The sequence below is a fragment of the Fusarium falciforme genome, chromosome 1 (assembly GCF_026873545.1).
Source record: "Fusarium falciforme chromosome 1, complete sequence".
Lineage (NCBI taxonomy): Eukaryota > Fungi > Ascomycota > Sordariomycetes > Hypocreales > Nectriaceae > Fusarium > Fusarium falciforme.
Window position 1 is genome coordinate 5358562 of NC_070544.1, and position 24417 is coordinate 5382978.

Genomic DNA, 24417 nt, shown 5'->3' on the forward strand with positions numbered 1-24417 from the left:
AAACCAGATAGATAGGACGTCGTGGGGCTTACTCATGGCCGTGAATAATGGCCCGGGGAATAGATGGTTCCGTAGACTGCAATGTTCGGATGTGGGTTGCCCAAAACGACCGTGGCCCCCCTGTGCCCTGTGGGGAAGTTGGGCTGGCCAAAACCGTCTTACAATAGGACAGTGGTGCATTGTGAGATTGTTCCCTCAAATGCGGAGGAGGCCAAGGCTCAGCAGACTAATTCTAGAGGCCGAAGGGCATTGCGAGCGACACCTGCGTGTGCCCCATGTCCGAGGAAGTCCTAGCCAGTTCTCCGATGCAGAAGCTGGGGATCACACCGTGTGCTGCACCACCAAGCAGAGTGGTTTCAACGCAATGCCGAGTGTTGTCATTGTATCACACCAGACTCATGTAGGTGAGAAACGACAGCCGTACAATCGGGACCGCACCGAAGCGCCCTGGACAGATCAGGTTCATCCTCCGTGACACACCTCGGGATACAACATAATGGTTCTCGGGCATCAGACTCGGCCGTTGGCAAAGCGACCCCGAGGCACGAGGAAGCTAGTAGTTGACATTGGGGCGGAAGAAAACGTTATTGACTTCGGTGCATCTAACACCGGGACGAAGGCAGGTGAAATTGAAGCCAAGGACATAGATACCCACTTGCTGTGAGAACAGGGCATTGACGGACCCAGCAACTTTAGGGTCCTATGTCTGGCAGTCCAATGATATCACAGGTTGCAACACCTTGAGCACTTGTCATGTTCGAAAAGCTGATCAGCAAAGTTGGGTCAAGCAAGCAGTGAGAAACGGCTGTGTCGGCGGAGCCCAGAGCTGTATCCTTGGCTAGACGAAACAAGGTCCGGAGTAGAAACCAGTCGAGAAGGCTGCAGCACCGCAAGATGCGGGAGTTGAACAGTTTGCGATGGGGATGGCCCTTGGCTGAGCTAGTCCAGACTGCCAGAGCGGATACTGGTAGAGTGACAAGAGATGCACAAGATTCGGTCCCTGCCCACCAACGCAGGCACACCGCTATCGCACAGCATGAGCATTGGGGTTGCCTAGGGCTGGCTATCGAACTGGAAGCATGTGTCGTTTGGGGAACAATACATACGTAGTTCATCTTGCCCGCCGCCTCATGCGCTGCTGTCGCATGTGCCGATTTTCTCTTTGAAATGGGCGTATGTGGTATACGCTATCTTCGGGGGCTCCGGCAAGCAAACACGGCGCCGTTGCCCATGCGAGAGGAAAGCCAGCGACCCTAAAACAAGCCAGGAGGGAAGAGAGCAAACTTACTACGCACGTAGTATGACGCTAGGAGCTGCCATCACCGGCCAGTCTCCGCGTGGCTCGTCGTTGACCGTGGAGTGGAGGATCTTCAATGGAGCTCGAGTGGGGACTGATCCGATCCTGTTTCAATGCCCATGGCAGTGTCGAGGCGGCATGTATCTGTACATGGCCTTTCCAGGCTGGTTCGCACCATCCATCTCATTGTGGGCGCGTCCTTGATGCCAACCACACCATACCAGAGCCGCCCGCGCGTGTGATGAGAGTGATAGAACCTGATGGTTGCTGTGCTGTAACGCGCTTAACAGCCTTCCACCGAGTTCAACAAGCCGTGACCAACACTGAGTAGCACTCGGCTGCGATGGAAATGGCGTGCGTTGGCGCTTGCCGCTGAAGGGTCGTTAGACAAAGAGCAAACTAACTGAAGCTTGTCTGTGAGCCCTGTTTTGGCGCTTCTGCTTCCTGTCAGGGATGAGACACACTATCTGCATCGCGACCCCCCATCGTGGTGGCGCGAGCCTCGGGGCTCGGGGCTTTTTGCTTTGAGCAGGACCGGGATCTGTGGGCAACCAAGTTGACGACAGGCAATCGAAGGCTCAGCAGAGAGATGTGGAGATTTGACACTGGGCAAAAGAGATCAAGGGAAGCGAGTCCGGGAAGCCGTGCCGGGAGCCTACCTACTGATACCCGACGTTACCATCGGAAAATCTAACGCCGTGGATGTCAGGCATGAAGGAGCGTTGGCCTGAAAAGACGATCGAGAAGGGAAGGCGGAAGGTGGGTTCCTCGTAGCCTTGCGGGATCTTGTCAGCTGTGACGGAAGACAGTCAGCCACACACACCCGCCACATCTTGAAGAGATGTGGCGCCGTCGAAAAGATGACAGCATCGCCATCACTTCACCAGCCTGTGGTTCCTTCTGAAACTCCAGAGACTGACGCCGGGCGCCTGTCGCGCGCGAAAAACAAGGCGATCACTGACGTCCTACATGCCACCCACTCGGTTTCGCTGCTTTACGGCTTCTCTCGATGAGCCTAGCAGCTCTCGAGCGCCATCACCCCCTGGCTAGAATCCCCAAGGCTTTGTCTTCATGATCAAGGAACAGGATGTTGCTGGCCACTGTCCTACTCTTCGTATGTGCCGTGCTACCATGGACGGCACAGGCAATGCGGCAAGACCACCTTGCCCGGTTGCGCCGAGAAACAGTGGACATGTTCTACCATGGTTTCAGCAACTACATGGAGCATGGGTTCCCTGAAGACGAGGTATGTCATGCGGTATCAAATGTCAAGTCGATTGCACTTATTAACATTGTCTCGATAGCTTCGTCCTTTGACATGCGCCCCCCTGACTCGAGATCGCGAGAACCCCGCCCACATCGGACTCAACGACGCCCTAGGAAACTACTCCCTCACACTCATCGACAGTTTATCGACCCTGGCTATCCTTGCCGGAGGACCTGACGATGGGACGTACACAGGATCGCGAGCGTTGGGCGACTTTCAAGATGGAGTGGCAAAGTTTGTCAAATACTATGGCGATGGACGGCCAGGTGCGTCAGGCCAAGGCCTCCGCGCGTTTGGGTTTGACCTCGATAGCAAGGTCCAGGTCTTCGAGACGGTCATACGCGGACTCGGTGGTCTTCTCAGCGCGCATCTCTTTGCGATTGGCGAGTTACCTATTACTGGATACGATGTAAAGGCAGCCGACGTGAAGGATGATGATCCCTTGGAACTGGCGCCTATATCATGGTCCAATGGATTTGAATACGACGGGCAACTGCTCAGACTTGCGCTCGACCTCGGTCAGAGACTTCTTCCTGCATTCTTCACAGACACAGGCATTCCATATCCTCGAGTCAACCTTCGACATGGCATTCCCTTCTACACCAACTCGCCTCTTCATCGTGATGCCGACGAAGAAAAGCCTTCTTCAGATGGTGCACCTGAAGAAATCACCGAAACATGTAGTGCTGGAGCAGGAAGTCTGACTCTCGAGTTCACCGTCCTAAGCCGCCTTTCAGGGGACCCTCGGTTTGAGCAGGCTGCAAAACGAGCCTTCTGGGCGGTTTGGGGCAGGAGGAGTGAGATCGGTCTTATTGGCAATGGTATTGATGCAGAGCGAGGTCAATGGATAAGTCCGCATGCTGGAATTGGTGCCGGCATGGACAGCTTCTTTGAGTATGCTCTCAAGAGCCACATCCTACTCGCTGGGCACGATCTGCTGAATGCATCAACATCCCATCGACAGAGTAGCACCGGGTGGCTAGATCCCAACGCTCTTCATCCTCCTCTCCCCACAGAACTTCACTCTTCAGACGCTTTCCTCCAAGCATGGCATGAAGCTCACGCCTCCGTCAAGAGATACCTTTACACCGACAAGAGTCATTATCCGTACTACTCGAACAACCATCGAGCTACTGGTCAACCTTATACCATGTGGATTGATAGCTTGGGGGCATTTTACCCTGGCCTCTTGGCCATGGCTGGCGAGGTTGATGAGGCGATCGAAGCAAATCTCGTCTATACCGCTCTCTGGACACGATACGCAGCGATCCCTGAGCGCTGGTCTGTCCGAGACGGCAACGTTGACCAGGGTCTCGGTTGGTGGCCAGGCCGCCCCGAGTTCATAGAGTCGACATACTACATTTACCGTGCTACAAAAGACCCATGGTACTTGTATGTTGGAGAAATGGTTCTGAAGGACGTCGAACGACGATGCTATGCTCCCTGCGGGTGGGCTGGTCTTCAAGACGTCCGTACAGGGGAAAAGTCTGATCGCATGGAGAGCTTCTTCCTGGGCGAGACGACAAAGTATATGTACCTGCTCTTCGATCCCGACCATGCGCTCAACAAACTCGATGCTGCGTACGTCTTTTCCACCGAAGGTCATCCCCTCATTCTCCCCAAACATCGTCGAGCAAAACCAACTGGACGTCGCCCTCTAATAAAACGCGATGTCACTGGATACAAGCATTACGACGAGACCTACACGAATACCTGTCCTGTGCCTCCTGTCCCAGGATTGCTAGCCGAGTCAGCAACAGCAGCTCGACAAGACCTATTCAGCGTTTCTCGTTTTGTCGACTTGCACAATACGCCAAACATCCACGGCCCCCTTGAGACCATCGAGATCACAGACAAAGACAAGAGACGAGTGACCCGGTACAGAGCCAAGACTAACTACACACTCTTCCCCTGGACGTTGCCCCCGACAATGCTTCCGCAAAATGGTACCTGCACCGCACCCGTTGAGCGCATCACGACATTGATAGAGTTCCCGGCCGGCGATGCAGCCAGCTCGCTGGTTTCACGTTTCGGAGCGTCTCTTGTATGGTATACCCACAACGGGCCAACGGTTCGCAACCTCGATGGCATGCGGCTGCATTTGGAGCGTCAGCCGGATGGCGAGCTTCCAGATCGAACTTGGAGGATCACTCACGCGGCAAGCAGGGAGCTCGGTCGCCATGAGAATGTATTCTTCCACGCGGAGCACGTACGGCACTACAAGGACGAGGCCTTCACCTGCCTCCGGCGGAAGGACATTGTCGAGATCGACCTTCTGCTCGACGTGCCGGATAAGCAGAATGCCAGCGAGCCAGCTCCCGCCAATGGAGCGAACGCATCCAGCGATGCTGTAGCCAGCCAGCCACCCATTGCTTCAGAGTCTCTGTTCAAATCACTGCTTCGTGCCGTGAGCTCCGTCTTTGAACCCACATATACCGACATCCCGGAGTCGGAGCCGGAGCCCGGCCCCACCATACTCCGGTGGTCGGCCTACACGGCAACCGGCGCCGGCGCCTTCCCCATGCCGCCAATCATTGACACTCCGACGTCGGCCTCGCCAAGCTACAATGCTCGCAATCCTCTCGCCAACTTTCCCTGGAGAACCGTCTTCCTCGCCGGCCATGCATGCGATGCGCCGCTGCCTGAATCCGCACCACGCCAGCATCAGATCATCGTCATGCGTCGTGGCGGCTGTTCCTTTAGTGAGAAGCTGGAGCGTGTCCCGAGTTTCTCGCCAGGGCCGAACTCGTTACAACTTGTGATTGTCGTAGACGAGGGTCCAGAGGATGACGATTCCCAAGGCTCTGATGACATGGTACGCCCGCTTCTGACAGTGGGGCAGTTGACGCCCAAGGGCATGGAACGGCTTAGCGGTATTCCCATGGTTCTCATGCGTGGTGCCAGGGGTGATTATGGGCGGTTTGGCGAGGCAAAGGGCGTGGGAATGCGCCGGAAGTATGTGGTTGAGAGTCAAGGAATGTTGATTGAAAACGCCATTGTGATATAAACCAGATTATGCATGTCTCGGCGTTTGTCTTGAGGTGGCTTTTATGTAGCGAGTGGTAACACGAGCATTTTCCGGTAGCGTGGGTACGAATAGATATCGTAGAATTGAATTGTTGACTCAGACGTAAGACATTGTGTGCGATCTGGTGGAGAAGGGTTAAACCAACAAATGGAGTAAGTGACGGTCTTCAAAGCGAATATTCAGATGGATCGAACCGAATTCGATCCTCATGACAAGAAACATTGCAATCATTTCGTAATTAGATCGAGATCTTATGGTTATATCAACGTACCCTCCGAATCCCCTTTCTATATGCGCGAGCCCGAAAGACTTTTATTGTTGAAAATAATACCCTCCACAAAAACGCCAACCAGTGTAAGATCTCAACAGGTAGGAAAATGCTGTAAAGTTTGGCCAGAGCCACGACAGACGATTCAAGTTCAGAAACAAAAAAGATGACAAAGGACTCGAAACTTCTAGCAGAATCCCCATGCCCGCGTCGCCGCGGGGCAAGCATTATGAGTTCGTCGACGTCGATCTATGGCCCGGAATCGAATATTCGCTGGAAATGGGATCGAAGAAGAGGAAGCAGGGTATCCACCACCTAAGCGTCTTCGAGGAGAATCTGAGTGGGGATGTTGCCGAGCTTATCTCGGCCGTTGAGGCCGGGAATCTGGAGAATAAACAAGTATCCTACAACCTCGCCCTTGAGCTGGTGAACGAGGTCGGCCGCAGCCTTCGCGGAACCACCTAGAGAGCACGTCAATCTGGGTCCGGGAAACGCTATGCATGATGCGATAGTGAGCGGATTGACTCACCCGTGGCAATGATATCGTCAACAACGAGGACCTTCTGGCCCTCGCGAACGGCGTCTTCCTGCATCTGGAAGAAATCCGTGCCATACTCCTTGCCGTACTCGGCAGTGACACAGGGTCCAGGGAGCTTGCCCTTCTTGCGAACGGCGGCAAAGGGAACGCCGAGGCGGAGGGCGAGGCCGGGACCGAAGAGGAAGCCGCGGGCATCAAGGCCGACGATAACGTCAGGCTTGGCCTGGAAAGACTCGGTGACCTGGAGCTCGAGGGCGTTGACGAGAGTGGCATGGGCGGTTGGGTCGGCGAAGAGGGGCATAATATCGACGAAGTTAATACCCGGAATAGGGAAGTCGGGGAAGCTGCGCAGAGTCTGGCGCAGGCTTATCTTTGCACCGGCGAGTTCGGCGGAACGGGAGGAGGAGGAGGAGGGCTGTCGTCCCGAGGCATCTTGGCTGGCGGCGGCGGTAGACGTGGTGATGTTTGTCACGGAGGATGGAGTGGTGGAGGAGACTGGCTCTTGGGCGCTCATTGTGGAGAGAGGAAGAAGAGAAGAGGAAGGAAGAGGAGGGGGGGAGAAGAAGGAGTGAAGGAGGGAGGGGAGGAAGGGAAAAGGAAGGAAGGGGAGAGAGAGAGAAGAGACGAGGGATACAGGTTGGGAAAGGGCGAGCGGAGGCCGGTTGCCAGGCACAAGGAAGAGGGAGTGTGGTTTGGTTTTTGGTCGGTGGTCGGAAGAAGGACTGAGCAGACGGGAGGAAAGTACGAACAAGGTACGTGCTCCGTATCCGCAAGGTACTTGGTCGAGATTTCGTACCTGACGGGCAGCAGATGTAGCAGGCAGGTACAATTCGAAAGCAGCAGGCAGCCCGGACAAGTCAACGCCGGGGCAGGGAAGGGGAAGGTACGACGGACGGACAGGCAATGGCGACGGGATGAGGAAGGAGGGGTGCAGGACCGCAGGTGGTGCTTGGGCGTGCGAGGTTTGGTGGGGGAATGGCAGGAGCGATTGAGCGATTGGGAGCGAGGGGGAGGGGAAACCCGACAGGGAAGTGCAGCGAGGCTACCAGGGGTGTAATGGGAAGCTGCAAGGTGGAGGAGGGGGAAAATTTTTTGGGCTCGACAACTTTTTTTTCCTTCCTTTTTCCACCTTTTTCCCTGGACTGGGGACGTCGGCAGCGATGAATTTACGGGACAGATTGGATGCGGCTGGTTGGAGGGCGGTGGGCAATGACCGTCTTGTGGTCAATGCTAGCACGCTCCAGGCAGCCCCAGCAGTGCCTAAGACTCTGTCTGGTCTCGCTCGACTGCATCCCGATGGGGAAGTACTTTGCTAGGTACATGGGCAGGTACTTTACTAATAACTCATACTTTACTATCTTATTACTGGAGCTTGGTTCACCAGCGCCAGCGGATAAGCATGGAGCGCATCGATCAAGGAACAAGACTGATGAGAATTCCAGAGAGTCGGTGTGGACGTAGCGGTATGGGAGCGTTGTTGAGGTTGCATGCTGGAGGATAGACGGAAGCTTCCAAGGTACTCTTCTCCGTGTAAGATTACTCTGGTTGTTTGCATCGGAGACTATCCGGGTCACCAACACAAGGGACTACGTGGAAAAGGTGTAACTTGGCCTTGTTCGTGTGTCGTACAACTGCGGATATATCGGTAACACAGAACAACCGTCTTGCATGGCTTGGTGAGCACCTGCTACTACCCCGTGCGTGAATGAATGCCTAGCATGAAGGGTGCCATGGAGTCCAAGCACTGGGGTCATATCACACACCTAGCGAGAGACAGTGGTTGCGTCCACAAACCGTGACAGTGGCAGCAAATGCAGCGCGTTGTGCAATAGATCAGAAGCGAACCACATCATGGCCGACGGAACCTCCAGCTAACTACCCTTGTAAACAAAGACGGCAGTCGACTTGACGACGGTTCTGATCTGTCAAACGCCATTTCTTACCCACAGTCACTGCATGCTGCTCCCTTTGGGGCGGCTTGCATCTGGTTTCTCCCATCACTTGCCTGCCCGCCTTTGGGATATGCCAATATTAGATCCATTGCTATGTAAGCTCCAAGTTGACCCCCTAGGAAATTCTCCCATTGGGTCCGGCCCCGTCCTGGGCCCGACATCGATCGACCCACGGATGAAGTAATGGCGTTTTCACACAGGCCAATACTGGATGCCGTGACGAATTTCACATACGTGCCCGGCTCGTATCGTAAACGTGTGCTTGTTTGGTTTGGCTTGGGGTCAAGATGCCATCCATCCATTCCATGAATGCATGATGGCGAGAGGGAGCAGCGGGTTCGGCATCAGCCCGGAGGCAGCGAATGAATGGCGCACGGCGCGAGTCGGGTGCGTGAGCCGTGAGACGCCGTGAGACCCCGGGCTGGCCTCCGGCGCTACTCCGTGCGTCTGGCCTGCGTACCGTCAAGGTATACTGATCGCGGGACCAGCCCCAGCCCGGCGCAGCACTCAACCGCCACCAAATGGACCCCGTTGGGTTTTGGTTGGTCTTTGTTTTTTCCTTCTATCCTTCTATTTCGAAAAATTTTCCCACATGTGCACGTCGATAATTAACTAAGGGACTGTGTCATTCTCATCCCGTTACCCCCTAATTACCCCAGCGCCGCCGCCGGCTACTGGGTTTCCGGTCCTGGGTCTGTCTATTAATATCTGTAGGGACCTATCTATGCAACTGCAAGATCCAATGATGTTTCCAAAGGGTGGTATCTGGGAGGGTCTTCACCCGTGTTCAAGCAGGGCACACGTGCGCTGGTCTCGAGTGTCAGATTGCTCTTTGGACATGATACACGTATCAAGACACAACGCCCTCGTCCTGGTGCTGAGCAAAATTACTGCCCTCCCGCCGTGAGCAAGGTGGATGCTCAAAGGGGCGCTAGAATTCTTCGCTATGGATTTGCCGGAGCGGATACACGTTAGCCAGCGGCGGGCCATGGATGGACGGCGAGATGGAGATTGCCCATGACTCTGGCCCAATCCCAACCCCAAACGTGCCCTACCCCTGGCCTGGGAAACAAACTGGGATCTTTGTGATGGGATTCAGGTGCTCCGGTCGATTTGGGCCTCGCTATTTTATTTCCTCAGCAGCCCATCAAGGCCATGCGATCGCCATGCTCCCCTGGCGTGTGTGCCTGGTTCCCTATCCCCGGGTTCCCGGTTCAATCTACCAGGGCGGCACAGCCACACGGGCATGCACGGCGAGAGCTCGGGGAGAGCTCGAAATACCTAGACGAGAGCAGCCGGCTCATGGGAGAAGCCAGGCGTAAAGGGGGAGCGAGGCCGATGAGGCACGACTCGGGGTGAGATAGGTATCCATGCAAGGGCGTGCCGTAGTATGCCAGCTCCCAAGCCCGGCGGATCACCAGCCAGCCATGATATGAGGTACGATTCAAGAGCGTCGGTGCTCTGCTGCTGTTCAGAATGGATACTTGGCTGGTACTTGGCGCTTATAGTCCCATGTCTGGCATCCATGGCCGCAGCCAGCTCCCCACTTCACAGCTTGGTGGCCATGGCTGAGCTTGACATTTCACCATCATCCATTACGACTTCTCACTCGAAATGACGACGTCGTACATATCCAAGCAAGGCAGCGTCAATGACAAATTCTCTCGGCTTCCTTGGGGGAGTGTGAAATGGACAAAATCCCTGGTGCCGGAGAAGGAGTCGAAAAAGGCCAGGGATTAATATCAGAGCGAAACGGTGAACTGCCTCTTTGGGAAACGTCTTTGAAGAGCCGGAGGGAGACTCGACGATGGAACATACCAACCTCAGGACCTGGGCAATTTTCTTTCCTTTTTCTCAGGCAGCTGTGACAGATTCCTTCTTTGGACTGCTACACTCATTGCACTCTCACATTTTTCTCAACTGATCTGGTCCCTGTAAAATGTCAGTTTCGTCCCCATCCATCCCGCGGGGAGGCTCCTCAATTAACGGAAGGTGCGTCCGTCGGGCGCCTGCCGTCCTCGGTTCCTTCCTGCGCTAGGGCTTCATGGTCCGATAATGCTGTACTTGCCTTAGTTATGCGACATGCGTGCCTTCCTACCTAACTCATTGCTATTATCTCCAATGGATAGTCGACAACCCTCCTCGGCTTTTTGTTTCCCTTCATCCTCCAATAGATCTCCATCTTCACGCCATCGTCATGCTTGTCGGCATAAGCGAAGAGTTTTAGAGTTCTCATAGTCGCTCGTTAGATCTGACAGTCATGTTGTTGGAGCGTCCAAGTCACCAATTTCTGTTGCCCATCGATCCAGCCAACTCCCCATGGATATCCACACCATCCACTCAGACTGCGCGCTCTCTGTCCACTCCTTCAATCGACTCTGGTTATCCACCTGCTCCGCTGACACCTCGGTGCCCACTGCGTTTCCGTTGTCCAGCCTTGGGCGCGATAAACCCATGCAGCATGCAGCCCGGCGACAAGCCATCGTTCCATGGTGCACCCAAGCCCTGGACTGGTCGGAGCCTTTCTTTATCGTCTCGGCCCTCTATTTGGTTCCGTTTCTGAGCTGAGAAACTTGCTCGCCAGCAAGAGCAACCCGTCTTCTAATCAGCGGATAATGCGCCTCGGCATGAAACAAGAAGACCAAGATGATTAACCTTGCTGGCCCTGGCTCGTGGGTCTTGTTTCAGAGCGAGAGGCGTCCAAGCACACGCACCCTGGCGATGCCGACAGAATACCTACAGTACAGTACATGTGCCTGTCGCGAATGGGAGGGTATGTATGACTCTTCACTCGGAAGCCCGTGTTTCCCAGCAATGAGTGCCCTCCCACTCTGTGAGGGCTTCCCCAAACGATCCACGACGCTCCACCAGTGAGTGCAGCTTGGTGCGACTTGGGTTGCAACTGTGCGGCATCAAATTCCCCTGCATCAGTCCATACCTACATGGAGGCGACAAAGTCGTCCGGCCGAGTTGCAACAGTGGAGAGGTTCGGTCTACACAAACTGCCCTCCTCCGGAGGAGACGTACGAACACAGTGGACCCTGGACAGTCTTCTCCATTCCAGACGTGACGAAGAGCTCATCTCGATGAGTCCATTGCGGCCAAAACCGACGGCCAGGCTGCCAGGCTCGCTCGACTCATCAGGCTTCTCCGACCATCGCTCTGGCAAGCTAGAAGCACCCCTGTTTTGTCGGCAAATCACTCGCAGTGTTCTGATGCTATCGACTGGGCAGGTTCCCTGTGACAATCAGCCCGCGATCCTCTGACTGACTCTGGCGCGACTCCACCAGGCTGTTGATATCTGAGACTCTGCAGCCCGATATGGATCCCGACGATGAGGCACGCACATATGGACGGACCAGGTACCTTCACGTTCACGCGCATGACATTGCATGCGCGTCGCATGGTTCTCTTTAGCCGTCTGTCCACCAGCCCGCCCAGATTAGAGCCCTCCAAGGCATTCGGCAGGCGGGTTCAATATGACCTCGTCAGCTCGGCCGGGGTGGGTTCTTGAGGCTCGCAAAGGTGTTGCTGCGAATCATGGCCACTCATGTATGACCAGTCCGCAATGGTGTTGCAACCTTTGCTCCAGCCCTGGTCCCGGCTGCTAGCTCCTCACTCTCACCACCCTGCAGAACTCTGATGCGTCTGCGTCTGCGTTTGGATCTGCTGCTCCTGCTTGCTTGTGCGTCTGCACCCGCGCCGCAGCCCGCTTCTGCATCGGCTTCTTCTGTGTGTGTCTCTCTGGCCATGCCGGAGCCCATTGCCTTGTTCGTCTGACCCACCCTTAGCCTTATCCATCTGTCGTGACTCCCTCTCCTTGCTGTGCCACCATGTTCCCCCAGCCCTTCGTCCAATGTCTTGCATATTCTCCCCTCCAGAAACCTCTGACCGGCTGCTTGTCCATCACAGCATCATCTGCCCTCTCTTACACTGGTTGACCGGTTATTGATAACAGCGGAGTTTTGACCGCTGTTTGTAGCACTCTTCCGTCAAGAAGACGGCCGCCGGGGCTTGCATTAGCCGCAGTCGCGTCGTTGTCATCATGCCTGGTGGCGTTTGTCCGGGCCGTACAGTCCCAAGCTTCGATACAAGCGTCCCCATCTTCTCCGATGGGCGATGATGCCATGGATCCCCCTACCAAGCATGGATATATGGGGCCGCTGTGCCAGCATGACATTCGTACAGGCACCCAACAGCCATGACCCAGCAACAGATCAATTATCAACTCAGATCGCATGCGACTGGACCTTTTAGGAAATGGCCCTGCTATTGTTCAAACGCTCGACGAGTTGAACCAACTGACCAGCATGGTTCTGTTGCCATGTCGCCATTTCTCTCGCCAGTATCGAGTTTCTCGAGACATATCCACCACGAGACATGGAAACCTCTGAGTATCAGCTCAGCCCAGAAAACATGATCCGAGTTTCGTGAGAAATGTGGCAGCTCGGGAGGTATGCTGTCAGGTCTGCAAATCCCAGCTCCAGTGCCCCTCAGTTGATTATGCGCATAAGTTTCGTCAACCCATAACACACATCAATTGATGTTGAGAACCAAGAGTTTTGGCGGGGAAACTCTATATCAACGCCCTCCAGTCGATATGGACCCAACGCATACCACACATGAGTTGAAACTCGTCTCTGTTGATTTGCGCGACAGTAATTAACTTCAGACTCTATTAACGGTCTTGGCCGGTGGGAACATGTGGTATCTAACAATGCTAAAGATGAGGAAAAAGAAACGACAACTCTCTAGAAACGTTCTAGCGGGTATCCGTCTGCGTCCCAAGCGCAGCTCACATTCTAACGTCAAGAAAGCCAAACAAACCATGCATCATGCGCGAATCGCTGTCCTGCAACAAACATCGAAAGCCAACAACTGGCTGCAACCAATGAACCAACGTCTCCAACAAGAGCCCCAAGCCGCCCAAACTCTCTTGCCGGCTCTGCAACCATGTCTTAGCAGCACAACGCGTGGCCTCTACAGTATCCGTCTAGAGAGCGGCACCTCGGCATCACTCGGCCCGTTCCGGCCCTCTACCTCATGGTCCCTGGATCTAGCCCCTGAATGATGACCTTGGCTCCGCGAGGCCGATCTTGCTCCACTCAGCGGAACTGCAATCGAATGATGGAGAAGAGCATGTTCTGCAACACGTGCAGCATGACCGCGACGCAAGTCGGCATCAGCTCCGGCCAGACGGCAAGGTCTAGCTTCCCCTCTAAGCCGACGTCAATGTGGAAGAAGACACGGATAAGACCCCGCACAACGATACTCGCCACCAACTCGCATGCCCACGTCACCGTAGAGGCGTAAAAGGTGACGTTGAAGTTGTAAGGCTCACCCTCGGTGTCAAAGGCAAAGTATGGGTAGACGTCCTTGTTAGCGCCAAAGTGCAGCACAAGGATGCTGCCTAGGAACGTAGCCATGGACACATTCTCGGCCAGGAAGCGGATGAAGACGTTGCGAGCCTGGAGCTTTTGGTAAGATCCGTAGCTTTGCCCGTTAAGGCCCAAGATACAGAGAATCTTGTGCATCAAAGAGGTCATCATGATGGGAGTGATAACCACCAGGCTTGTCGATGAGAGGACCTGGAGGATGACGAACTGGGTTGGCGAACGCAGGCGTGCATAGAGAGAGCGGACGTATGTCTGATAGGTCAACATAAAGTATCTAATTCGTCGTGTTAGCTGGGGCGTTGGAGGCAAAGGCTATCTCTCAAGCCTTGGCAGTTGTAGACTTACAGTTTAAAGACCCAGCTGAGGGGATAGCTCCCTACACGCTCGCCCTCACGGATGCCCAACACCCAACCCGTCAATGCGTCAAGGAGATGCACTGTCGCGACCCAGCCATAGACATAGACAACTGTCTCCAAGTTGTTATGTGGAAGAGTCCGCAGGTAGATCTCAGCATACGCCTCTCCAATCACGTAAGCCATCAAGCCAATGAACAAGGCCACGCAGAACCACAGAAACCGTACAAAGCTCGCCGGCAGCCAGAGTCGACGCATCCTAACGCCTTGCGGTCGCAGCTCCGGCTCGACCCGGAGCATGTCCGTGTCGAACAGGTCGGCGGAGACATTACGGCGCCGGCGGTCCCTGCCCGACAATGACTCCGGTTCTCCGGTCCACCAGGACGTAGTAAAGATGCGCTGTGTCTCGGAGAGTGAATGGCGGAGGCCAATGTGGCGCTCGTTGGTGGTGAGGATGAGAAAGGCGATGGCGACGGGCATGGCCATGATGATGAAGGTCCACGAGATCCATGCCGTGTTGTGAACGGTGAGGAAGCGGGTCGCGCTGTTCATGTATATCGGTATGGGTAGAGCGATGGACAGAATGGCGATGAGAAAGACGGTGAGTGGGAAGCCGAGAGACTGCGGCCACCAGTTGAGACTGTAGAGGTTAAAGACCTTGGTGATCCAGATGAGGGCGGTGAGGTTGTAGAAGCCATAGTAGACGAAGAGGAAGAACCAAAAGTTGACCTGGACTCGCGCTGCTCCGTGGCCGGGTGCCTTGGGCTCATGAGGGTGGTTATCGTCATCGTCGTCATAGTCGTGATCTCGTCGAAGGGAGTATTGGGGGAAGGGTATAGAACACCAAGCCACGGCCTTTTTTTATGTCGGTCCAGTCAGTCCCAAGCCTCGCCCCTTTACAGAGGCCATTTCAACGTACCAACAAGGCCGGCATCAAGACCAGAAACCCATATCTGCTCCACCACTTGTCCACGACCCTCTTCACGGCCGACTGCCTCGGGTCGACCCAGATATCCAGCACCCACCGCTGCCAGGCGCGCTCCCACGCGGTCCTCTCATCCTCTAGCCCGTCGCTGCTGGTAGTGCTTCCGGCGTCATCGATGTGCGCGAGCTCTGCGGCGACAGCACTACTGGGGACAGCGCCGTAGCCGAGGATGTGGACGCTGCCGCGGCCGTCAAAGGCGGCGGTGCTCGATAAGAGGCCGAGCTGGCTGGGCCGCCGCGGTACAACTCCCGGGCGCGGGGGCACGGCGCGGAACCGGCCGAGAAGCGGAGTCGAGTCGTTTGGGCGGACGCGCGACTCGGAGCCCTGCGTGAACTGGAAGAAGCTGGGCATGGGATGTCGTCGAGGGAGGGCGGATTGCGGCCGGACTACATCGATGTCGGAGGGTTGTTATATCATGAGTGGACGTTTGTCGTTTCGATTTAGGATTTAGTATTATCAAGTCGTTATACAATCGTGCAATGCCCAAGAATTGAATCCAAGAGTCAAGGATGAGAGAATTAGTATCGCGGGCTTTCGAGTCGTTGGTGTTGTTTTTTGCCAATTGTTGGGTAGATTGGTTGGCACCCAGGATGTCGGTCAGGCCCGTGTCTATCTCTCGGCTGATAATAAGCAAAAACAAGGGTCCAATCTTCTGCCATGACGCGCCCCCAGACGCTAGAGATCAGCGGGCTTCAGTGGAGTGAGTGCGTGAACGATAGGCCAGCGTTGCAGGGGCTGGACCCTTGCTCGGGACCTCGAGCTGAATCTTGATATCAAGCCTCTCGTCAAAACAAGTTTCTTGCGCAGGCCACGGGGTCAGATCCATCCTGTAAAAGAGGCATTTTGATAAATCGCATGCCCGATATCCATGGGTAAGTATTACAAGAACTACAGTGTTTTTATATGCATATATGTACATCTTGCGCATCTGGCAACACCACCATATCGCTCAGTCCGAGGATGTACTCAGACTCTCAACTAACGAGTCCTCATCCTTCTCATCTACAAGTACACCCCCGGTGATATCGTCCGAAAAGGCCACCGTCTTTGCCGAGTTGTGCTTCGACGGCTCCAGCAGGTCACCGCTCCAGGGCTTGCATTCTCTGACATGCTCACCGCATCGTAGGCATGTCCAGCCCTCTCCCTCCTCCCGCTCCAGACGGGTTGCCAAGCACACAAAGCAGTACACACAGCCGCAAGGAATCGTCTCGTATGGGTTGGTGATATCCGTTTGGGCTGAGCCGATAACACCGCTGGAGGCTGCCGCCGCCAGGATCTCTGTTTCTGAAGTCGCAGTGTCGTTCTGGTCCTGGTAACAGATGGCGCATGTCCTCTCAGGGAGGAATGCATATTCTCCATTGGGCTTGCTGCCCTCTTCTGGGCCTGTCCTAATGATGTCCTTGGTTTTTCGCCATGTCCGGGTCAGCCATCGCCGCCATCGCTGGATGCCAATCAAAGGCAGCACAAAGAGTAGAAACTCAGTAAAGGCGTGCCAGACAAGTTGTCGGTTGAGATACTCAAACGAGACCTCTCGGCTGACCTGGCTAGTGGGTGGCGCAAGCCTCATCCGTAAAACTCTATCAAGGAGTGTTCGATATCGGCCGTGCAGCAGAAAGATAAGGAAGGAGACGCATGCGGCAGCTGAATGGACAGTCGAGAGGGTGGATGTCAACCGCGAGAGCCGCTTCACTCGCGGGCTGGGCTCATCGTATCCATCGTCATGTTCCAGCAGCCAATCCTCCCATCTTGTCCAGGCGTAGTTCCCAAATACTGTCACCAACCCGTAAAGCGATTTTTGCACTTTGGAGGGCGCCTTGAGGATGGGTCCCTCTCTCCTGGCATCCGTGTATTTGAGGTTCTGAAGAGCCGCGCCGTATGTCGCATCGTGGTCCCAGACGGTGAGCTTAAACAACACTGCCCTGAGGGCCAGCATGATCTCGGCCGACCAGTCATCGTGAAGATGGCCTCCACCAAAGTATTTGAGGCCTTCGCAAACTTGGTCCTTGAGGATATCCAACAACTCCACGTCAAGCAATTCGGCGTCAACCTGTCCCACACGAAAAGCAGGTCGCGTACCCTCTCTCGTCGATATCGCGTCCCAGGCAGATCCGATGCGGCCGAGGGGGAAGGGTAGGCGCTCGAGGCTGGATCGGGTTCGGGAAGATTGCCGTTGCGCAGCGATACGGGCTGTGGCTTCGGCCTCGCGGGCCTGGCGGCGCGCAGCTACGCGGCGCTGCGCTTGGACGAAGCTCGAATCGGTCATCGGGTCGGTAGCATAGGAGCGGTCGTTTGGGGCGCGTGTGTTGGAGTTTCGAGGTATTGAACAGTCGAAGTTTTGGTGAAGGAGAAATGTCACATGGAAGCGAAGGGGAAAACGCGCCAGACTCTCCTTGTCAGCTCTCTGGGGTTGGGCGGAGCCACATGACGACAGAGCTAAGCGGCTGTCTAACAGACCTCCACTGGGAAGCCGAGGTGTTGTCGGCTGGGGAAGGTGCGTTTTTCGCGTGCCTGCCAGGCCAGTGGGCTCCGGCGCTCGGTCCCTCCTGTCCTCCCCGCCGCGAAATCGGCCGGGGCCACTTGCCGCAACGAGAAGGTCACAAAAAAGGCAGTTGCAACGCAGAACCTCCTTCGTAGGGACTGGTCTTTCCAGAACTCCATTGTAATCGTTCTAGAATAGAACTGTCTTTCATTCAACTACATCAGCATCGACGCTTTGGTCTTCGCATCCCCATCGAACCAGGAACCCGGCTTCGGGTATTACCAGTGTGAATACCCTCTTGGCGATGGCCGTTTTCGTCAATGAATAGGCAGAGAGGGAGGGCGCTTGGATAATCCCCAAGTTTGTTTGCATGGAGCAGAGTCCCAGAAGCCTGGGCCTGGGGACGCTCACGATTGCCGCCGGCAATCGACACCAAGTACATTATCGATGCTCTCTCGGCAGCAGCAAGCTGCTGCATGTTTGCACTGCTGGCTCAGCTTGGCACCCAGAATCCCTTCTTGAGGAGACCGGTGACCAGCCGAGAACTCGTCGGTGGATACCTTTTCAACCTGAGCAAACAATCAGAGCGCCGATGCGCAAGTATTTGAGACAAGTCGGCCGCTTTGGGAAACTCCTTCTCAGCCCATTGTCTGGGTAGGAGATGTCCAAGGCCCGCGCCGAGTGGCTGCGTTGAGTGATGTTGATCCAGGCTTCAAACAACATGTCTCAGAGCCCCCATCCTCACTGGCAGCCTTAAATATCACCTTGTGTGAGAAAGAGGGGGCACATTCTTCGACACCGCACAGTGTCTCGGCAAGGAATTCGACACGAAGCATACCGTACCAAGTTGGTAATTACGGGACGCTTTGCGTGGTGGGCCATTGCCCTTCTCCCCTGAACTTCGAGATGGCCAACAACTGGTACAACCAACAAACCGGGCTCTCGATGAGTCGACTGTCTCAGCTATCCAAGATGGCGTATGCCTCCTCTCCACAGCCTGGCAACGTGGAAATGCGGCCTACCGTTTTTGACAGATTCAGCCCCCAGTCTTTGACCAAGAACCCAAATCCAAGCCACACAACGACCAGGCCAGCCAACTCGGTTCTTAGAATCAGCCCTGGGCTATTGTTTTGAGATTTGAATGCAACTCTGCTTCTTTACTCCCAATCACATCTCACAACTTGGGAATTGCTTTTGCTTGACGGTGACGATCAGCTCCTCTTCGTGTCACCTCGATTACCTGGACCCGCAGCATTTAACAGTATCAAGGTCATACGGCGATGTCCCCTTTGTTTCCCTCCTTCCCTAATAGAATGTGCTTCTAACCCAGAGCGTTGGTAAGTAGGGACGCGGACTTGCTCCGGCTGTCTGTTGGTTCGACAAACATTCCCCAGTTTGCTGCCTTGTGACACCCTTCCCGTATCTGGCCCGCTCGTTGGGAAGACCCAACAAAGAGTCTTGTTCATCCTTGAACTTCTTTCTCGTCTCTCATCCGCGCGATTCGGCGTGTCGGTCAAACCATGGCAAGTCCATTCCAAAACGACGTTTCAGCTGCGTCTGAACCCCAGCCGGTTCAGTTGCGAGCCGGTGCGGTGCGTTCTCGAGCGAAACATCGTGCTTCTCTGGCCTGCGTTCAGTGCCGTCAAAAGCACACTCGGTGCGATGGAGTCCTTCCAGCTTGCTTCCGATGTAAGAACGACGCGAGGAAGTGCGTCTATGCCGAATCACGCCGAGGAATCCGAGATCCGAACAAGCGGAGGAGGATGAAGGAGAAGGCCATGAAGGCCGACCGAGATGAAGCATCCTACAGCACGCCATCACCCAACTTTCCGGGCTTCGACATCCCCGCCCATGTCATCCAGAGACTCCCTGCTGGCTGGACGCACCGAGAGGCACAAACTCCTCGTGCCGTTAAGGATCTATTCGACCTTTACTACACCAATTTCCACCCTACCCACTCATGGTTGCCTCCGAAGAAGACTCTCGGTCGCCTCATTGAGACGATTCCAGATGACTTTAAGTTCACCATGACCATGATTCTCTACGTGGGATCCAAGTATGCCGACAATGTGGACAGCACGTTACTACGCAATGACGCCTATGAGATGGCTTCAGGGGAGTTGCCCGAAACAGTCTGGTCTGTCCAAGCGCTACTATCCATGTGCATTTCTGCCTTTGGAGAGCAACACGATGACTACTGCAGTCTGTGGTTTGACCGGACCCGTGACCTGGCTCTTAGATTAGGGCTCCAACACAAGAGCTTCGCCGATGCGGAGGAGGATCCTATTCTGGCCGAATCGTATCGAAGAACATACTGGGCGTTGTATACACAGGGGTCACTGAGGACGGTCCGGGAACATCTTGGCTACTGGCAACTCTACCATACGGAGGCAACAACAGAACTTCCATGCGAAGAGTGGGAATATGAATCAGGTGTCAGTCATGCCATTCATTGTGTACCTTCTATACTGACATGTTGACAGGAAATTCCAATTCCAGTGACTCTAGAGGACTACGACAAGAGGGGACCCTCAAGACAATATTCTTCATGGGCATATTTTGTGGACCTGACTCGCATCTGTGGCTCATGTGTTGTGCCTCTCCTCAATGTTGGGGAGGTGGCATTTTCAGAGGCCATGGATAATGCGAACCTTCGTGTTGAATCGTGGATATTGCAGATACCTCAGTGGAAGAAGGATCTTGTCGACACAGATGGTACGGTTGACATGATATTGTACCACGCAGTAAGTAGATATACTCTCAGACTATTGGACAGGAGCTGACTGTGGATGGCCTACAGCTTGGGGTTGCTTATGGGTATGTCAAATCACAGCGTTCCCAGTTGTCACACTGGTGCTAACTGTTGAAAAGTCTTCAGATTCGGATGCAACTCCATTACAAGGGCGTGAAGCCTCAGGACGGTATTCGAGAGGTTGCCAACAAGGGCTTCTCTGTGCTCAGCAGTTCGCCTTCCCCTCCTGCAAGCGTGACCATGGGGTCCAACACTCGGCTGCCTGGATCAGCAGCTGTTCAGGCATCGCTACACCTTGTGTCATTGTTCAACCTCCATCTCCCACCAGAGAAATTTTCTCCATCTTGCATCTTAGGCCTTGAGCGGGCGGCTCTACCACTTTTCGATGCCTTGCTCTATGGACAGGGGCGGCCGGTTTACAAGGTCAAGATCTCGCTTTTGGTGAGTGTGCTAAGAAATGCGGGCAAATTCTGGCCCAGGTCGAAAGCGGTCTCAGAAGAGATTGAAGAAGCAATGAGGGGGGCAGCAGATATTATCGAGGCTACTGAGCAGTTGCAGGAGATGCAGACGACACCCGATATGCTCGACTCGCCTAGTATGGACGAGGAAGATCCACCCAGCGAGTTTGCGCCTCCGGTATTTACGACGATGGACCAGATGGATGCTTGGGCACAGGAACAACCACAAGCTACGAATGTGGAAGCAACAACTGAGGCGCCAACACTGGAGATGCACGGTGTTCCGCTCTCTAGCCGTGAGGAGATGACGCTTGGCATGGAAACTGCTCCGCTTCCAATGATAGAGAATATAACACTGAGTACGGAGGTTACATCATTCCCAGAAACTGATGAAGCAACACTAGGTACAGAGGCCACTCCATTTCCGAAGACTGAAGAGGTTACGATGGGCATGGAAGCTATTCCGGCGGCACCTTTCTCTCCGGCGGAAGCGGGGCCCTCGGAAATGGAAACCCATCCAGGGATGCCGATGTCATATGTGAAAACTGAGGATCAGTGGTTTTAGGGGGTGAGGGCCAGGAGCGAGGGAAAGTGCCAGACATGGGAGTTTTTTCTAGGCCAGTGATGGTTTGGGGTCAGTCCTTACTACTGCCAGTGGGTTGATTACAGGGTATTTCTTTTTGTGTAATGGGTGGATATGTGGGTTATTAGATTCAAATTGCAAATATCCATTGTTGTGTGTTCAGTCATGGCTTTGATTACTAGTGTGTTTTTTTCTGTTCAAACTCACATCCAGGCAGTCATTTAAGTTGAAAAGTGTTGCAGTTTCATCTCCGCCATGTTCTTTTGTTTGTATGGCATTGAATCAAGGTAGGATGCATGAGTGTTGGTTGTCATGACTGAGCCAAGTCTTTTGGGTGGAGTTCTGTCTTTGGTATGGACCTGGAAATCCACAGGGTTCTGAGACTGAACGGGATGTTGGATTTCACTGAGTTTCTTACATGGCATGCACGTAGGATAGGGGCAAGACAGAGGATAAAGATCGGATCAAAGCTGATGGAATGCAGAGCTGGGTAATTGATATGGCGTTGGTTGGTCATGGTGTTTGGAGTTACACCCAGAATAATAGCAGAACCTTTGTCTCAAGAGGAAAGCAGTGAATTACCTACATGAAAGAGATGAAGTCTTTGCATATCTCAGGTTCCGACTTGATAACGGATATATTTCTTTATACTGTTGCTTGTCTGGTACATATAGTTACTGCTTCTCAGTCATCTACTTTGAAGTCAAAGCAGTTCGCCTACCCTACACTCACGATAATGAAATGGAATGCTCGGGCACGGGACCCTGTCAGCCTCCACCCCCACCTCGTTATTAAAGGATCGATTGGCGGGCGCTAGAGCTCATGGCCATGCAGGGATCCCTTCCGTCCCCACCAACGTTAAGAGGAGGGGAGCCTTGGCCTTTGATAGCGTCCATGGCCGCCTGCTCTTACATCATTCACTCATCGCGACAACCTCAGGTCAATTATTTACCGCCCCATTCACCGCCAGGCACCGAACACGCCTGCTTTGATATTCACGCCGTGAATCTCCTTTACCGAAATTGCGCTTTCAAGGCCGATGACTCATCGTGCCTAGATTTACGGCATTTAAACTGACCTGCGATTCGTTACTTGCACCACCTGTTTCGGCTATATCAACACCACTTCGCCGCCCACCTTTTTCACTGTTCGATGTGACTAGGAGCCTCGCGCAGCCTCTCACCAGTATCTGCTACCCTCCGCGACAGCATCGGTCACACCTGCTCGTGTCAGCAGCAACCATGACGCGACGGCGCGAGCTCCGGCCCGAGGACTCGTGGCGCGTCGTCGAGGGCGAAAACGACAGCTTCGACACGAGCATCCTCCCGTCGCTGGCCGACTCTTCGTCTCCGCCCATCTCCTCAGGCGGCATACCGTCACAGCCGTTTTCGCAAGGAGATATCAGCTTCGGCTCGCAGGACAGCATCCGCGACTTTGGCGTCGACGAGCGCGACATTCTGAGAGAGCCGTTTCGTCCGAGTCTGTCTCGAGCCAGCGTGAGCGCAACCGGTGATCCCGTAATCAGATCGCCCGATCCCGAGTTTTATATGCCGCAGATAGATGTGGCAACCGACGCAACAGGAAGCGTCAGGAGCGAGAGAACGGTTAGGGGATTGGGGATAGGATATGCGGGCGATCAAGGCGTGAGAAGACGGGGAAACCCCCTAACAGGAAGCCCATCCAAGCACAGGAATATCCGAGAAAGACACAGAGCTGCCGAAGAAGAGTATTACCGTTATCGCCGCCAACATCGGGGAGCGCCTCCAACCGTCGGGAGCCAGATCGCGGGATCCATACCTCCAACGCTGTATAATGTACTTCGCTGGTTCACGGGAATCTTCGCCCTCGCTTTCCGATATGCCCAACGACCGCTCGCGCTTCTCCTCGCCATCTACCTCTGCTTCGGCGGCCTCATCATCGCACAGAACATGGCAACACGCTCCATCGCGGCGTCGCTCTCTCCGCTGTGCCGGATCCCCGGTCTCTCCATGTTCGGGCTTCCGTTCTGTCCTTCCCTGGACACCATCGTGACGCCCGAAGCTGGAGCGTCGCACGTTGAGTTTGACCAGCTCATGGACGTGCAATCCAAGTTTGAGCAGGTACTAGAGAAGAGCGCCGACGGCGTCTCGCTCCCCTTTGAGATGAAGCGCTCCGAGATGGCTATAAGAGACCTGCGCACTCTTATTCGACACAGCGATGTTTCGAGACGTGAAGAGCTTGTCCTTGAGTTTGACGGCTATATCGATACAGCTCGTCAGTCAGCCACGGACTTGCAAAAGTTCAACACGCACGTTGGCTCATCCGTCGACGCAATCATCAGTATCAACCGTTGGACGTCTCGCTATATCGACACTCTGGCTCCATCAGAGGAGTCTTCGAGCTCCCTCTCGTCCACTTCCCCCTTTGTCAGCTGGGCCTCGTGGCTCTTCCACCCTTTCCAGCCCACTAGCGACCACATGTTCAACGAGCGCATGCTCCTTGACAAATACATCGAGCACACAGCTCAAGTCTCGAACCGAATCGCGGCGTTGATCCTCGAAGCCCAGGCCGTCCTCCGCCTCTTCACACAGGCAGAAGACTACCTAAATAGAATTTACGAGATCACAACCCTCTCGTCGATCGACGCCGAAGAGCAGCGCGACTCCCTCCGGAGCCTCTGGAACCTCGTCGGCATCACCACGAACGGGGCCGCCCGCGTCTCTCGCCAGATCGCCCTCCTGCGCCAGGTCGACGACCAGCGCACAACGGCCGTCGCACAAGTGAGCGCTCTCATCCTCGAGCTTGAGAGCATCCAGCAGGGGCTCGGCGATCTGAGGGACGCCGTCGCACAGCCCGAGCTGCTGCGTTACGGGGCCGGCGGTGTGGCGCCCCTGCCGCTCAGCGTGCACATTGCAACTATCGACCTCGGCGTCGAGCGCCTTGAGGATGCCAGAAAGAGGATCCGCGCCGCAGAGGACGACCGCGTTCGTGACGCCCTGGCCAGGGTCGGAGTGCCTGACGAACGGCTGCTTGGGGGGCAAGGAACATGAGAATGAGCGATGAGGAGAGGATATGAAGATGA

At 54.8% G+C, this 24417-nt stretch overlaps 5 protein-coding genes and 1 pseudogene across 6 annotated transcripts, besides 1 other annotated feature; 3 read left to right on the forward strand and 3 right to left on the reverse strand.

Moving 5' to 3' along the window:
* Positions 1–2384: 2384 nt before the first annotated feature.
* NCS54_00151800 (Alpha-1,2-Mannosidase) lies at positions 2385–5571 on the forward strand (the record flags this gene model as incomplete). The annotated part of the gene is made up of 2 exons (XM_053147144.1): positions 2385–2543; positions 2602–5571. The coding sequence occupies 2 exons, from the start codon at positions 2385–2387 to the stop codon at positions 5569–5571; spliced, it is 3129 nt and encodes a 1042-aa protein (XP_053003119.1).
* Positions 5572–6175: 604 nt separating this feature from the next.
* NCS54_00151900 (Adenine phosphoribosyltransferase) lies at positions 6176–7371 on the reverse strand (the record flags this gene model as incomplete). The annotated part of the gene is made up of 2 exons (XM_053147145.1): positions 6390–7371; positions 6176–6321 (listed from the first exon to the last, which is right to left on the reverse strand). The coding sequence occupies exons 1-2, from the start codon at positions 6910–6912 to the stop codon at positions 6176–6178; spliced, it is 669 nt and encodes a 222-aa protein (XP_053003120.1). The 5' UTR covers positions 6913–7371.
* Positions 7372–13455: 6084 nt separating this feature from the next.
* Positions 13456–15468, reverse strand: NCS54_00152000 (annotated as a pseudogene). Its single transcript has 3 exons — positions 15019–15468; positions 14092–14954; positions 13456–14020 (listed from the first exon to the last, which is right to left on the reverse strand).
* Positions 13456–15468: a sequence feature.
* A 565-nt stretch (positions 15469–16033) lies between these two features.
* On the reverse strand, positions 16034–17494 carry NCS54_00152100 (Peroxisomal biogenesis factor 2; the record flags this gene model as incomplete). Its single annotated transcript, XM_053147146.1, has 1 exon — positions 16034–17494. Exon 1 carries the CDS (start codon positions 17345–17347, stop codon positions 16034–16036), a length of 1314 nt encoding a protein of 437 aa, XP_053003121.1. The 5' UTR covers positions 17348–17494.
* A 1589-nt stretch (positions 17495–19083) lies between these two features.
* Positions 19084–21338, forward strand: NCS54_00152200 (Hypothetical protein; the record flags this gene model as incomplete). The annotated part of the gene is made up of 4 exons (XM_053147147.1): positions 19084–19998; positions 20047–20307; positions 20364–20380; positions 20435–21338. 4 exons carry the CDS (start codon positions 19084–19086, stop codon positions 21336–21338), a joined length of 2097 nt encoding a protein of 698 aa, XP_053003122.1.
* A 1259-nt stretch (positions 21339–22597) lies between these two features.
* Positions 22598–24385, forward strand: NCS54_00152300 (Hypothetical protein; the record flags this gene model as incomplete). The annotated part of the gene is made up of 1 exon (XM_053147148.1): positions 22598–24385. One exon carries the CDS (start codon positions 22598–22600, stop codon positions 24383–24385), a length of 1788 nt encoding a protein of 595 aa, XP_053003123.1.
* Between the last annotated feature and the right edge of the window lie 32 nt (positions 24386–24417).